This window comes from Notechis scutatus, chromosome 11 (assembly GCF_049901735.1).
Source record: "Notechis scutatus isolate UNSWTSFEM ecotype Mainland chromosome 11, rNotScu1.2, whole genome shotgun sequence".
In the NCBI taxonomy this organism is placed as follows: domain Eukaryota; kingdom Metazoa; phylum Chordata; class Lepidosauria; order Squamata; family Elapidae; genus Notechis; species Notechis scutatus.
Window position 1 is genome coordinate 11,516,369 of NC_142019.1, and position 16,535 is coordinate 11,532,903.

The 16,535-nt window shown below is 38.7% G+C and overlaps 1 protein-coding gene across 2 annotated transcripts in view; it reads right to left on the reverse strand.

Annotated features, from left to right (window-relative positions):
• AGBL1 (AGBL carboxypeptidase 1) overlaps positions 1-8,310 on the reverse strand; it is a 449,484-nt gene extending 441,174 nt beyond the window's left edge. For both annotated transcript variants that reach the window (XM_087972790.1, XM_087972789.1), the window contains exon 1: positions 7,933-8,310. In XM_087972790.1, the coding sequence (XP_087828916.1) occupies positions 7,933-7,983 (51 nt within the window). In that variant the 5' untranslated portion in view covers positions 7,984-8,310. The remainder of the gene's footprint in view (positions 1-7,932) is intronic.
• Between the last annotated feature and the right edge of the window lie 8,225 nt (positions 8,311-16,535).

Consider the following 16,535-nt stretch of genomic DNA (forward strand, 5'->3'; position numbering starts at 1 on the left):
GAAAGGGTCCTTTACTTGTCAATTTTAATTTAATAAACTGCAAGTTTAATTTATCCAAAATTAGATTCAGAAGATTCTTATTTAAATTAACTCCAACCAACTGCTTATTCAGATTTGATCTATCCTAACCAATTTTGTATTGTCATCACTATTCTTTCCACTGTTCGTCCAAGTCATTAACAAGAGTTTTAAAGAGTACTGAACTCTAGATCAAACATACAGGGTCCCATTCAATACGTCAAAGTCCCTCAACTCTATGGTTCCATGACTCTATGCTCAACAATCTATGATCAAGCCCATTGGCCAGTTTGTTACAGCAATGGAACTTCTATCGTTATGATGAAACATCTTAAACATCTTTCTTCTCTGCATGCTGCCTAATGCAGGACAGTGCAGAAAGATGCAAATCTCCCGGAGAGATTTAGGCTTTGAAAATATAATAGAAGTTTTTATGAGAAGCAACTGGTATTTCAGGGCACGGTAATTTAAAATTCTTAATTCTTTCTCATTAAACTGTTCTTTTGTCTGTCTTTTAAAGGAAAGAGCTTTAACCAACAAAGCAGTGCATGAAGCTCTGTTCTAATAAAATGAAGATCTGTCTGAATGCAACATCCCTTTTTAAGCAACATTTTTATTCAAGAAAAGAAATGAGCCAGGGATTGTGAAATGGAAACACATCAGAAAACATGTAACAGTGGAAGAGACTGTCCTAGGCATGATCCAGCAGAGCTGTAAGCATCTCCTATTAGATCACTTGAAATTTGCCCTTGCATCTTACATGGAATACTGATATAATAAGAACTCATTTATTTTACTCAGAGAGCCAGGCTTTATAATCTAGAATTGTGCTGAAATTTTCATCTGTATTTTTTAAAAGACTGATCTCTTTTCTTTTGCCAGGAAAGAGAATATCAATAATTCAGGAGTGGGGTGGGATTTTTATATGTATCCTGAGCATAAAGTGGCTGAACTGGATGTGTGGTAAGAATTTTGTCTATCACTGCATTGTCTTCTCTCAAATGGTTTAAAGATTCCCAGGCTTCTCTCTGGAGGTGGTATTTAGCAGGTTCTGACCAGTTCTCAAGAATCAGTAGCAGAAATTTTGAGTAGTTCAGAGAACTGGCAAATACCACCTCTCACTGGTCCCACCCCCATCTATTCTCTGCCTCCCGAATCCCAGCTGATCGTCTGGGTCTTCTTTTGTTTCCCTACACAGGAGAACAGAGCTGGAAAGCAAGTTAGTGGGGTGGGAAATGGGATTTTGCAGTAACCTTCCCCCAGGAGTGGGGAGGGAATGAGATTTTACAGTATCCTTCCCCTCCATGTCCACCAAGCCATGCCCACAGATCCGGTAGTAAAAAAAAAATTGTATCCAACCACTGCTTCTCTCCTTCCTATTCAATCTCAGGAGAAGAAAATCTTCCCATGGGAGAGATTTAGCTGAAAGGCAGCAATCTAACCTAGTGCTAATAGTGGAGCTCTCTGCTACTTCCAATCAAAAGTGCTCAAAAACGTTATTTGACATGATTCAAGATTCTGGAAAATAAGGCAGAAAATCCCAACTTTGGGAGAATCAAGGACATAGAAAGTAGGGTTTGGACCAGCATTAAGCTCAGCTGAGATTTTTTCCTATCTTGAAAATGCTGCTGGCACAGTGGTTAGAAGGCAGTATTGCAGGCAAATGTTGCTCACAGCCTGGAGTTCGATACTGAGGAACTCAAGGTTGACTCAGCCTTCCAGTTTTCCAAGTCAGGAAAATGAGGACACAGATTGTTGGGGGCAATATGCTGACATTGTAAACCACCCAGTGAATGTTGTAAAGCACAATGTTGTAAAGGGTAGAACATAAGTCTAATTGCTATTGCTATTGCTATTCTCCTCAATGATTACTCAGAATCAAGTAAATGTTTATTATATAAAGAAACTGAATTTTGCCTACCTTATCTTTAGTGTTTCATTTGGCATGAAAGTTTACTACTTTACTCTTACTACTCTACTGTTGACATCCAGAATGATGCAGCCCAAGACTATCTACACAATCATTGTAGATGACAGTCCAGTCTCTTCTTGAAAGCTTCCAGTGATGAAACTCCCACAATTGCCTTCAGAAGGTGTGGGAGTTTTATCACTGGAAGCTTTCAAGAAGAGACTGGACTGCCATCTGTCAGAAATGGTGTAGAGTCTCCTGCTTGCGCAGGGGGTTGTATTAGATAACCTATAAGTCCCTTCCAACTCTGTTATTCTATCTTAAAGTTGTCTGGTAGCTGATGATATACCCAGCTTTTCCCAGATGACATTTAGATAACATTAATTTGTTTCCATACTGGTAATTGATTTCTGTGGAAAATGAAGACCGCATAAGATGCTCAGGTTCCTGGGTTCTGAATTATTTTAGCTAACCAGTATCTTAATCACTAGGGAGGAGTAAACATACCAATATTCCCTTCTACTTGTGCCCTTGTGGCTATCTACTGTATGTACATGTGAGCAGCAGATGGGATGCCAAAGTAATCAAGTATGTTCTTCCAATGCTTTTTTTCCATTCAGGCTGCTAGATAAATTGGTACAAAATAGAACAGTTATAGCATTATTTTTAATAGGATACCCAAATCATTTCCTGCTTCAAACACAGTCTGATACTAAATGTGTAAGAATGCTCTAGGCATTCTCAACCATCAGAATTTATATAGACACTTATTAGAAGGTGTATGTTATGTCCTGAAAGACATTTGCATCTGAAGAAAATACTCTTTCCTGCTCCCCACTTTATTTGTGATTATTGTTTTCCTTGGTTCTTTCTGTTTTTCCCCCTTCTATTTTGTTTTCCTCCCTCCTGAATTAGCCATGTGAGTCCCAACCAATCAGGAATCTTGTCTGAATGCTACTTAATCAGATTTTGTTCAATAAAAAGCCTACAGATAGGTAATTGAGACAATGAAATAGAGTTGGCTATGCCATAAAGCACCAGATAAAGCACCTAGGGAATGGGACCACGTCTAAAAATAATCAATGGAAACATTCTTACAAAAAAGTGCAAGTCCTAATGAGCTTGAATACTTGCATTGTATTCAAATTATTGAGAATAGTCAAATGTTAGACCAATTACGATATCCAATATTGTCTGCAATCTAATGTCAACAATGAAAAAGTAAGGATGGGGAGGGGGAAAGGTTGTACATATAATATTCCTAGTCTCATATTAAACATCTCTTTGTGCTATTTTGTACACTCTACAGAAGCATGATGAGGTTTGCTTGGTTTTGGCTCAGGGTAGTGTGTGAACGCAGCCACTGTGGGTTTGTTCAAGAAACTATGCTTAAGAAAACCATGTTTTTAATGGTGTGAACCTAGTCTTTCACCTGGTTTGAATTGCAGTTATTGAAATTCTAGTAAAAAAGCTCAGCATTGCTGTGGAGACCTTGGTGATCTCTGAGCTAGCAGATGTTTCATTATCCAACTAGTAACCTGAAACAATATTCTAATCAAGCAACTACCAAGAAGACAGTCCTACCTTCCAATTGCAGGCACCCACTGTATATAACTAAAGAGCAAACTACACACTCACTCACATTGATGATGTTACCTAGCTGGGTAATGAAATGTCTGCAAGAAAATTTCAAATTCCATATTTCAGAATTATGTGCTGGCAGAGTGGATCGATGTGCAATAAAGATGGCTTGTCTATTTCCATTTTGTTTTAAATGTGCAAATATTTTAATTTTTGAAAAGGGAAGAATTACCTGGATCCCAGGTTTCTAAGAACATCCACACAGTCCTATTTAAAATGGAAAATGCTTAAAGATGTATATGTCAATGAAATAGATAACCCATAAGGCAGATTTGTTGTTTGGCAACAGAAGCAAATAGTATTTGAAGGGTAGGACATAGATTTTGCAAGACAGAGCCACTGTAAATGATTTGTAGAACTTTCTGTCCTGCTATCAGTTTATATCATCAGCTTTTCCAAGGTTATTGTCATGACCCTGTCAGAGTCCAAATCCGAGGAGGAAGATGAACAGTTGACAGGGAGTGGGAGTGTGGCTCTGTTAGCTGTGGAGGAAACTGGGGAAGGGCAAAGTCCAGCTGGGCAGAGCAGGAAAGAGGTAGAACAAGGGAGATGGAGTTCGGAGGAAGACCAGACCCACCCCCTCTTCATCCTAGGGTACGCAGGGAGGAATGGAGAAGACAGCAGTGTGGGTTGCATGGCTTACGGGAGAGGAAAGGGCCCTGATTCCCTTATGAGCCACACCTGGGGATGAGAGTTTAAAAGAGATGCATGCTGAGTGCAGCAGCTGCTGGGAACAAACATGAGTTTATCTTGTGTTGACTTTGGTTATCTGTGTTCCTGGCATCCTCCCAACCATACTGAATTACTGCTGTGCCTTCACATCTGGAATTCCTTCTCCTGCCCTACCAGACTTATTACCTCTTCTTGCCTTGATTGGACTTATACTTACAGTTTTTGTTGACCATGTTTTGGACTTGATTCTCTGCAGCCAAAGGGTGTTCCTGGGAGAGTTTTTCTTCAGTCAGAAGGTAACCAGGATATTGGGGGCAAAGTTGGAGCTAATAAAGGGACTCCTAATGATTATCTGACTGTGTTGCCTTTGTGTTGTCACAGTTATAGATTAATAGATTTAGCACCTTAAAGGTCATTTCATCGAACTCTTTGATGCAACACCAATATGAATACCACATAAAGGCTCAACGCTTGAATTTCTGTTTCCCACATTCTTCAATATTTTTGAAGCTAATCATCTTCCCAACGCATGTTTAGCAGAAGAATGGCAATAGAATGAGCAGGAACTGCTAGTCATGATTCTAATGTCCAAACTTAAACTGCTGGTTTGCTTGCTTATTAGGAGTTATTATTATCAGAATTCATGCATTTATTTTCTGGGCAAAAACCCCAGTTAAGATGGCTCACGTATAAACTAAAAATCATACTATGCAATTAAAATAAGCTAATTTAAGACTGCCAAACTTGAATCGCAGTTTAAGCCATTTTTAATCCAATACCACAAATTCACTGAAAGAAAGCAATTTAAAACAAGAGGCAGAAACCGGACATACAATTAAAAGATATAATTGTTGTTTGTTTCCTTGGGTAATGCGGTTTCAATCCTCACCGTTTCTCCTGAGCCAGAGGCAGCCTTAGAAGAAAATGCCTCCCCTGGAGAACAATTTATGCTGCCACCAACAGAAAAACACTGTATGTCAAAATAGTTTTGCTTCAGGAGTATTTTGGCAAATAATGACACTGATGATCAACAACCACTGCTATAAAGGCAAGTCAACAGAATCGTTCAACACCCATATAAACACCCCTTTAAAATTTGAGCTAAAACTCTAAAACTGCAGCTTTGTTTTCATTTACATACCGAGCAAGTGACATCCAAACCTTACCTCCAAAATGATCATCATCTTAACAAACAGAAACTGAAATAGCAGGAAGGAACATTTTTAGGCAACCAATAATAGCAGGCAAAAAAAAGGAGAAATCTTTCTTAAACTCAGAACAGGACTGTGAGCTATTTTTGCCATCACACTAACCCGTTATTATCTAACTTTTATTATTTATTATTATCATCTAATTGAATTATCCTATTTTTAAAGATTTATGTAACAAGCACAGAGTGCTCAAGCTAAGTTTGCCAGCAATAGCTAGCTCATTTGTGTCTCATTCTGTTGAGCAAACACAACCAATGATTTATTAGGTGAGTGGATAAAAGAAACTGCAGATTTTCCTCCATAATTAAGGCTGGAGCATATGGCAGCATCTAACGCCCAACAAGATTTCAGTTAAACATATTTGTTCTCTATCTCTTTGCCTTTCTGGAATGTGTCTTGGCAAAAACAGAGGTGCATCTAGTCGGTTGTATTACTCGATTCTACACCTAGAAGTTGTATGCTTTAATAATTGCTATGAAGTTTCAGAAACACACAAGAGATAAAGGGAGCACATACTTAATTTTAAGTGTATTAATGGCAGCAAGAATTGTGTTTGGACAATGAAAAAATGAAGAGATCCCTATATAGGAAAGTATTATAAAAAATTAGAATGTGCTGAGATGGATAGATTAACATTTAAAATAAAAGAGAAGGAAAAAACAGAATGCTTTTTAACATGGGACTTATTTTACCAATGGCTAACTAACAGGAACAGAGGTTAGAAACTAAAAAGATTTAAAAGATATTTTTTAAAATTGTATTTAAAATTTTGCAAAATGGACAAATTAATAATATTATTATTTTGTGATTAATTTTGACATGTTTATCATGATTATTATGATTATTGTTATATTTCTACTTAAAATTAACTGTGACCAGACAGCACGCTGTTCTGATAGATATGGAATTTTTATGTTTATAAAAAAATGTATCAATAAAAAAAAAATTGCTGCAAAGTTTCAGCAACACACAAGAGACAAAGCTCAATAGGTAAAACAGAACTAACTATGGCATTGATGGATTGACTGATTCATTGAAGAGATATTAGTCAATCATGAAGAAGTTGGCTAGGAAAAGAAGTGCACTTCCACATCCAACTGAAAAAGCTAATGGGTTCGTGCCCATGGTCCCTTTGAAAGGGTCAAAACTCAAAGAACTCCAGCATGAAGATATTCTCTGGTTGAAACTCAAGAGAAAACATCCTTATCCAAAATCTGAAGAGCTCTATCTGTCAGGGGCAACAATTCCCTTTTATGCTATTCAGTTTAATCAAGGATTATCACCTCACTGTCTAAGGCTAATGACAGTGTCTAAAATAATCTCCTACAATCTAACTAGCAATCAATGCTGGAACCATGCTGTAGAATTATGATAAATCATGACAGAATGATACCCCTAATTTCTAAATTGAATGCTATCCTCCCATTTGTAAATGGACTTTTTTTTAAAAAACAAGGGTGCTAAGTAGGCTAGTTAAGACTTGGTTTTGCTTCAGCAAAAGGAAATCTTAAATTCAGCAACTCTATTTCCCCCAAATTAGTTCCAGGCAGAAATCTGCTAATCCTGAACATTTCTACCCTTCTCCTACCTGCTTGCCTTAACAGGCCTGCAGCATCTCCTCTAATACAAGTTATGATGTTGTCCTGATTCTACAACAGCTCCTGAAACCTAGATTCAGGATGCTCGATATTCCAGCAGGGGAAGTTTTTAAATATTGAAAGCCTTAATTTTCCCATGATGAAAACTCTTGTTTTCTGTTTGCAGTTGAGAACATTTAAATCCCTTTCTAATGTCCTGGGGTAAACTACAACAAATCCCAAAGCTTTCCTTTGCTTTCACTTGCCATGTTTAAACACAGATGATTTAAGCAACCACTCAAGAATGGATACACAAAGAGAGGGGAGGGAAGGGAGGGAAGGGAGGGTGGGAGAGAGAGAGAGAGAGAGATCTGTCTCCTTAAACAGATCTGAATCCAAGCTTGTCACCTATTTAGCAAGGGTCTTGTCTTTAAAAAAATTTCAAGTGCATAGGAAAAAAAATATTAGTTTGCTCTAAAGCACCAAAGCTTGAAAACAGATGGAAAAAAAGACTTGCCCTCATAACGCCAATAATATTTTTAAAGCACCATTGAATATTCAAATATTCTGGGTGCATGGGATGTTCTCTTTTGGTGAAATATTTAAGAGGCATTGTACCTAAGGTAACTGGGAGGTGAAGCATCCTAAAATAACCATGTGGCGAAGTCCGTAGCAGAGGGGAAAACTGAAGGCAGACTTCCCACTGCTTAGCAGTGCCTCTTTTTATACATCCACCGTGACTAGTGCAGAGACCGCTCTCTCCTCCAATTTGGGATGCAGGAAGTGTAATCATATATCTAAGTTTCCACCGCTAGACAATTCCCCTGGCTTGCCTTGAGGGAAAGGAAGGGAAAAGAGCCACACAGCCATCAGGTTTCTCTCCAGCTAGTTGAAGTCTTCTTACCTGAAAAGTAGAGAGAAGCACCTGCAAGCCACTACTTCCTTGCTCAGCCATGTTGCTAGGCTTGAAGCCACCCCCAAAACTTTTAAATTCCAACAGAAGGTTTTTGTTTTTTTTATCCAACTGCAGTTGTCCCTGTCCTGATCAAGAAAGCAGCTAAATCCAGATCAGGAGAGAGTAAAAAAACAAAACAAAAACAAAAATCAAAGCAACACCATTCTAGACCTCCACATATGAAACAGATACACGCATACAGACATATGCATCAGCTTCCCACTCAGAGCTCCAGTCTCTTTGCTGCTCTCCCAGTGTGGCAGAGAGATTAATTCCTATATAAAGAATCCGGGGGATTAAGAAAAGCTCTCTGCAAAAGGTCTGGGTGTTTTGTGCACAGCCAGAGGCAGGGTGGCTGGCCAGGAGGGAAGAGAGGGGAAAAGCAGAGAAAGAGGCAAATTTGCATAGTCCTCTGGGCAGAGGGACTGAGGAGTGTGCGGTTGAACTTGGCTGCCTGACAGGCATTCTCAACTGACTGGCTGATCAGTTCCAGAGGACCTTCTGAGGCCACTCGGTGTGTCTGCTTCTGTCCTGGTGAAATCAGAGAGGCCTGCAGATGGACACTAGACACACAAGTCCAGGGAAGCCATGGGGCACAAAGAAGGGACATTGGCAAGCTCTTAAAAACACACTTCAAAACGAAGACTCACCCGTCAAACTAACTGTGGAGTTTCTTCAGTCTTGGTTTAGCGGAGTGTGCAAAGATGGGTAGTATGGCCCAGTTTTTTTTTCATGGTGCCCTGTACTGTATGAGCCCAAGTAATTGGGGCTTGTTAAACAAATCACAGCCACAAGCAGCCATGCTTCTGACAACATGGGGATCTTTGAAGGCACTCTTCAATCTTGTACAAGTTTAATACATAGCAGCTCACCCATTTGTACCTCCCTCAACTCACTAGTGATATTTAATTAGGTCATCTTAGGTGCTCTAAGGCCACAAAAATGCCGCTTCTGGCTTGCCACAGTCTATGCCAATGACCCACAGGCCAAGTTCCTCAAAGTTGATCTTAAGCAGCTTGGAATTCTGGGGATAGAATAGATTGGCAAAGGTTGATCAAGGATTGCTATGTAGCCAATTTTGCTGAAGAACAAAAAAATAGTTATACCTCTCTCTTTCTGGAAGCATGCTTGGATGAGTTGGCCCTTCTTCCCCATTTTTTATTAGATGACTTCTCCATTACTTGCTGTCCTTGTCTCACCGTTTCAGCTTCTGGAGCTATGAACCTGGCAGGATTAGAAGAAAAAATACTCCTAAAAATACTTCTCTCTAACCAATCCCACCAGAACTTAACTTGGAGAAAAATAACACAGCTGTCAATGATGTTGCCAGGGTCAGTCCTTGAAGTATCTTTCTCACCCTGACAAGACCCAGAAAGTCTAATAAAAGAAGTTTATGTAATAGCCGAGGCAGACTTGTGGGATAATGTTCTATCATGAGCAAAAGAATGGAGGGTGACAAAACCCTTTTAAGAACTTATAAAAGCTTGGCTAGAACTCAACATGTTTCACTGATTAATCCACTGGCTGCAAAAATGACTTTAGAGCTAATTAAAGGCAGCTTAAAGAAGTTGTTGTGATGTTTTTTCTCACTCCTCACTTTCCCCATTCTGCAGATAACTGTACCTATCACTGGAGCTGGATGAAGCCATCATTACCTAAAGACTAAAACAACAAAAACCCCAGACCATTTGCCTAGTTCGTGGCCATCACATTATTTTTTTTCTGACACCAAGAGTTTCAGAATTATAGTACTTATCACCAAGTCAAATTCTTTTCAATTTGTAGGTCCTTTGCAGTTTCCAAAACTTCAAAGAAATCTCCCATTTCTCCAAAGTACACATCATGACATACATGTAACCCGCTCAGTCTTATGTTGGTTTAATTTGTTACAGGAACCCAACCAATCCAACCAATGTAAATATGTGAATTTAATGGGGAAGGAGCTCATTAACTGGCAATATAATATGGGAAAATACATTGGTGTAGGCTTTTGTGAAGAGTATCGGTTGCACTGTGTTGTTCTTCAGGATTTAGTAACAAGTCTAGACCAGGGGTGTCAAACTCGCGTCATTCCAGCAGTGTCACATATCAGGACGTATCAGGACTTTTCCCCCCATCACTAAACAGGGCAGGAGCATGGCTAGTGTGTGATGCATCCGGCCCCCAGGCTGTGAGTTTGACAGCCCTGGTCAAGACAAACAGACTACCTTTGCCAGTGAAACCTCGGGAAATCCATTATCTATACCTCACTCACTAAACCCTAAAGGCCAATATTGCCCAATATTCTTATTACATTGAAACCAAATTTCACTTTCTGAAAATATACATATAGTGAAATTAGACCAGGTCTATTTTCCTCCCAGTTTCACAAACTAGGACTACCAGAAATGGTCAAAGGGAAGAGATTTTGAACAGGCAAAACAAAAGTTCTTGACTTAACACACCAGCAACCTGTAGAACTTCACCACCGGTGGCAAGAAAACACCGAACTGTACAGTCTTTGAACATGGAGGCCTCTCTGTCTCTTTCTGTCTCCGTCTCTCTTTGTCTCTGTCTCTCTCTCCCCCTCCCTCCCGCTCTCTCTCTCTCCCCCTCCATGCACGCCTGCCTGCCTACCTACATCTATCTATCTATCTATCTATCTATCTATCTATCTATCTATCTATCTATCTATCTATCTATCTATCTATCTGCTTATCTACCTACCTACCTACCTTACCTATACCAAAGACTGGGTGATGGCCACTAACTTTATTGGCTTTAAAAGGAGATTAATCTTGAAGACTCAACATTACCTCTGGATTGGGAAAAGGAGAACAATGGAGGACAGAGGATATATCTGATAAGACTCCAAATGTTGGACTAAGGTGAACCTTGACCTGATCCAGCAGGGCTGTTCTTATATTCTTAATACTTAATACAGATTCTTATGAACTTTAAATAAACACATTTCCTTCCCCCTTCTTTTTTCAACATCTGCCACAGGTTCCAGATGTATAACCTCCAAAATATATAGTATAGATGGGAGCATTATAGCAAAAAAGGAATAGCCTACAGCCCATTATAGGTCTTCTGCATGCAAAGCATTCTGTGCATACACACACAAACACATGCCCAATTCCTTAGGGAATAGTAAAACTGCAATTTGCTGAGTTAAAAAAAACTTTTAAGAGCTTTGCAAGTGCATAAAGTGGACTCTTCTGCAAAACAAAGATAAAACAGAGCAGAGCATATAGCCATTTTATGATAACATTGCCTTTTACAAACACATTTTTAACATTAATCACATTCAGGTATTGATCTTTACAGTATTGTTAACTCAACAGAAGACAGTCTTTGAAATCATAAAAATCTAAAGAAAAGACTGATGGGTTCAGCAGATCAATTTTCACCCCAGAGAAAGGAAAGCATAAATTAGGTAAAGGTATAAATACATATTATGCACATCATGATGAATTTCTGACTATGTCAGTTTCCTAAAAAATCTGTCAACTGTCAGTGATCGCTCATAGATGGGGCTGCAAAAGCCAGAAAACTAAGAGAAGTTGGATTGGAAAACCTGTAGGGGCAGCTAGGAAAAAGTAAGCGCAACCTGCTTTTTCTTTAAGTTCAAGTAAAAAAGCCCAGGTAGATAGTGTATACCTTTCATTTCAAATAGCATATAAAAATAAATAATATTACACAGAGAACAGACTCTTAACACTCCTTCTAGTCAGTAGCCATGCCAGAAAAAAGAAAGATGAGTGAATGAAAGGAGGAGGAGTGGGAGAGGGAGGGGGAGAGGAAGAAAGAGAGAGAGAGAGAGACTTCAGCAGCATGACCTTACACTGCCTAGAGTTTAAAAAAAGCTTGGGAGTCATAGGTAACTGATATTGTTAGTCCTGCAATAAAAGAAGACACTAAGTTTTCCCCTGTAAACCAGCTTCAGATGACATCATAAATTCCTATCAATAACATAATGACCTGAAACTCTTCCACAGTAAATGGCCTTTAAAAGGTTCGTACAGCTACGAATAATTTATCTGTAAGTCAGTGAAAAATTCAACCATAGAGAATGAACCTAAAAAACATGATAATGATGCAGCCCTTTACCAGGATAAAGGCTTCAATCCTATAATCCTTGGGGAAGAAGAGAAGCAACTGCTGAAACCTCAGGAGAGGACATCCAATTTGGACCAACCTTCCATATCTAGATCCTGGGGAAATTTAATGTCCTTCTGACATTAGAGCCTGAGTTGGAAGAAGCACAGAAAAAATAGACAATAAGCCTGTAATTTCCAAACATATAGCAATACAAGGTCCACAGTAGGTGAGAAATTTGTTTCACAATTTAATGTGAATGTATTGAATTCTGAATCGTTCAAATAAGACACACTTGAAATTCAGCTGTCATTCCAAATTCACAATTGTCTGAATTTTCCATGCGGTTTACTATTTTTCTAAAAAGCAAAATTTATATTAAGGAAAATCTTGATAGATATGCAGCTCGCTACAGAAGAACACATACAAATACACACACAAATAACCCTAGAGCGTGTGTTTGTGGGTGTTTATTCACCCTCCAAATCCTGATGTGGAGGGAGGGGGAGGGAGGGAGGGAGGGAGGGAAGGAAGGAAGGAAGGAAGGAAGGAAGGAAGGAAGGAAGGAAGGAAGGAAGGAAGGAAGGAAGGAAGGAAGGATTTTAATTGTTAGTGTGAGGCCACAAAGAATTTGGCTAAGCTCACTATCCTTTTTATCTTTCTAGAGTAGCAAGTAATGGGTTAATTTGAATAACTCTTACTCCATATCATTTATAGAAGGGGGTTCGATTTTCATAAAAGGTTTCCTTTAACTTTTTTCGCATCTCATGGTTTAATAATACATTCTATCAATTTCACCTTTTTTAATATCCACATTTTGAACAAACTCCCTCTGTCCTTTTAATAGCAAAAGGCATTACTATCACTATTATTAGATTCCATGCTAACACTTGAACTATTGATATATAAAATCTTTAATAAATTCTTAACAGTGGGATTACAACATTTGATAAATTCAAATTTCATTTAGCCAGGAAGTTCACTAATGACCTTGGGCAGTTGCTAACCTTCAGCCAAACCTACATTGCAGGATTGTCATGTCAATAAAATAGGGATAGCTCCTTGGGGACAAGCTGGAATATAAATTAAATATAAGTCCTCTAGGCTATTCCATTTTCAGTTTTGAAATTTGCTCTTGGATGTTTCATATTACTCACTTGAAATCTGAAGTCCTTTTCTTATGCTAAATTAGCAAAAGTATAGATAGGCAGGACATGATTAATGATAGACAATAAAAACAATAAAGGCGTAGAAAACTACCATCATAAAACACTGGAAAAAGAAAACTACACTTGATTTGCAGGAGTGTAAATTGCAAAATTTGGGGGAGCTATGCTAATTAAAGGCTGCCACACAGGTCAACCTATTTTCCAGAGCACCAGAAGGCAAGACAAGAAACAATGGATGGAAACTAAGCAGGGAGAGAAGCAACCTAGAACTAAGGAGGAATTTTCTGACAGTTAGAACAATTAATCAGTGGAATGGCTTGCCTTCAGAAGTTGTGGGTATCCCATCGCTGAGGCTTTTAAGAAGAGACTGGACAGTCACTTGTCTGAAATGGTATAGGGTCTCCCTCTACAGCAGGGGATTGGACTAAATGATCTCCAAGTTCCCTTGGGGGACTATTGCTGGCTGGCAGTTCTGGAGTTTTTTAGTTCAGCCTATCTGGAGGGTGACAGTAGAGAAAGTATTCATATTTTTTTATTGTTACATATATTTTATTGTTACAAGAAAATAGCATGATACTAGATAGGTCTGTAAACAAGACAAGAGACAGGTATACACAGAATGCTGGCACTTCTGCCCAAAACAGATTAGCTTTATTCCATTATGGTGTGTGAGCAGTAAAGTTATAATTATTTGAGCTTTCATTAAATACAGGCATTGCTTTCGAGTCACAGCAGTCACTGGAATTCTTTTACAATATGTTATTCTGCTTTTTACAATAAGTCTATTTATCTGAGCTGTCCTGTCCTCACTTTTCTACTCTTCCAAGTTTCTTATCCAACCATCCCAGAATTCTTACACATATTCAAGGTTAATATACAAATTTAAATGTTACACTCTAATTTATTTAGTCTCAGTTCATTGGTTCTCAGTCTTCCCCACCATGGTTAAAATAGGTTGGAGAGAGAGAGAGAGAGAGAGAGAGAGATTCCTCAACTTACAAGACTTTATTTAGTGACTCTTCGTTTCCACACATGACCATTGCAACATCCCTATGGTCACATGATCAAAATTCACATGCTTGGCAACTGACTCATATTTATGACAGTTTCAGGGCCACCTTATGCAACCTTCTGACAAGCAAAATCAGTAGGGAAACCAGATTCATTTAACAACTAACTGTATTACTAACATAACAACTGCAGCAAATCACCTAACAACTGTGACAAAAACAATTGTAAAATGGAGCAAAACCCAATTAACAACTGTCTTGCTTAACAGCCAAAATGTTCAGCTCAATTGTGGTCATAGGCTGAGGACTGCCGTATACATTTGCAACTGCAATTTATTCCTTTGGAGGTTTTGTGGGGGGGAGGGGAGGAAGGTTGGGCGGTGGTGGTGTGGACAATATTTTTTATAAAAAAAACAATGTTCCATAACAGATAATCAGAATTGAAAGGGGCCTTGTAGGTCATCTAGTCCAACCCCTCTGCCCAAGCAGGAAACCCTACACCATTTCTGACAAATGGCAGTCCAATCTCTTCTTGAAAATCTCAAGTGATGACATTCCCACAACTTCAGAGGGCAAGCTGTTCCATAGCTGTCTACAAGAACATAGGTGAGAGAGAAGAAGAAAGTTAAAAAGAGAAAAGGGGAAGGGAAAAAGGAGAAAATAAAATAATTTTTCTACTTTTCTACTAAAATTACAACGCATTCATAAAAGATTAAAATACCCAGTAGCCAAATGTACTCACTGCCTCTTTTTCCTTCATTCACTGGTACAATCCTTTGGTAAACTCTCAATTATAACAAGAATCAGGCTTTCTTGTTTATGTTGCTCTCTAAAGCACACTGAATGTCAGGCTGAGCAAGTTTCCTTCTGCATTTCTGTAGGCCCAATAATATTTCCATTTTTTTTTCCTTCCCGCACTCTAACATTCTCTTTGATCTTGCTTCCTGCCGGGCAACTGACAGCTCATTTTGGTCAGCATTCAAAAATGGTAGCTTGCAATGAGCTTTTGAAATTAGGCCAACAGCTGTATATGGCCCCTTGGGGGGGTCTGCATTGCCCAGCTCACCCTACACTGATGGTTCAATAAATGATGATCATTTGGAATGAATGCATTTGAGATGGCAAACAGGCCATAATGGAGACAAATTGTCACCCACCTGGGCTTGCTTACATACTCAAAGTTAAAAATCTTCATAGCGGATTACAACCATCGTGAATTCATCAGCTTGCCTCTAAGGCTAAAGAAGTACAGAATATTTTACCCCAGCTTGAAACGGTACAGCTGAATCTGCATCAAAAGGCTTTAAAACCTTCTATTATTGCAGATGAGCAAATACAGCTGAGGCATGGCATAGTACACCAAATAAAGTACTGTGCAGCCATTTTGCGAGGCTAAATGTAGCTGCAAGATTGATAATCAGCCCATGGGCAAGAGAAATCAAATTCTGTTTCCACCCCCCCTTAAAATGCAAAGCACTCAAGTTGGTGAACTGAGATTATGTGCTGAATAAAAGCAAAATCTGTTTTTTTTCCCCTTTCAGAAATGGTGCTTTGTTTGAGATTGTTGTTGAGCTTTTGATTGCCGTTGTTTGCAAAATGCAATACATCTTGGTAATGAAGTGTCAAATCTGGTTCTATGATTTTGAAAATCTTGAAGCAAAAGAAGAGATCATGGAACTTCCTTCTTTCCTGGAGGGAAAAAAAATCCATGACTTTGGTCTCCAATTGTAAATGATAGTGATGATGATATAGAGAGAAGCATTATGAAGAGAGCAGTACGACATTTTAAAACACTATGATATATATTCACACTTCCCAAAAGATCATTTGGTAAACAGGGAGCCATCACAGCAAATTATGTATTTAATTGGCAGCCTACAGGTGAAACTTGAAAAATTAGAATATCGTGCAAAAGTTCATTTATTTCAGTAATGCAACTTAAAAGGTGAAACTAATATATGAGATAGACTCATTACATGCAAAGCAAGATAGTTCAAGCTGTGATTTGTCATAATTGAGATGATTATGGCTTACAGCTCATGAAAACCCCAAATCCACAATCTCAGAAAATTAGAATATTGGGAAAAGGTTCAATATTCTAGGCTCAAAGTGTCCCACTCTAATCAGCTAATTAAGCCATAACACCTGCAAAGGGTTCCTGAGCCTTTAAATGGTCTCTCAGTCTGGTTCAGTCGGAAGCACAATCATGGGAAGGACTGCTGACCTGACAGTTGTGCAAAAAACCATCATGGACACTCTCCATAAGGAGGGAAAGCCTTAAAAGGTAATTGCA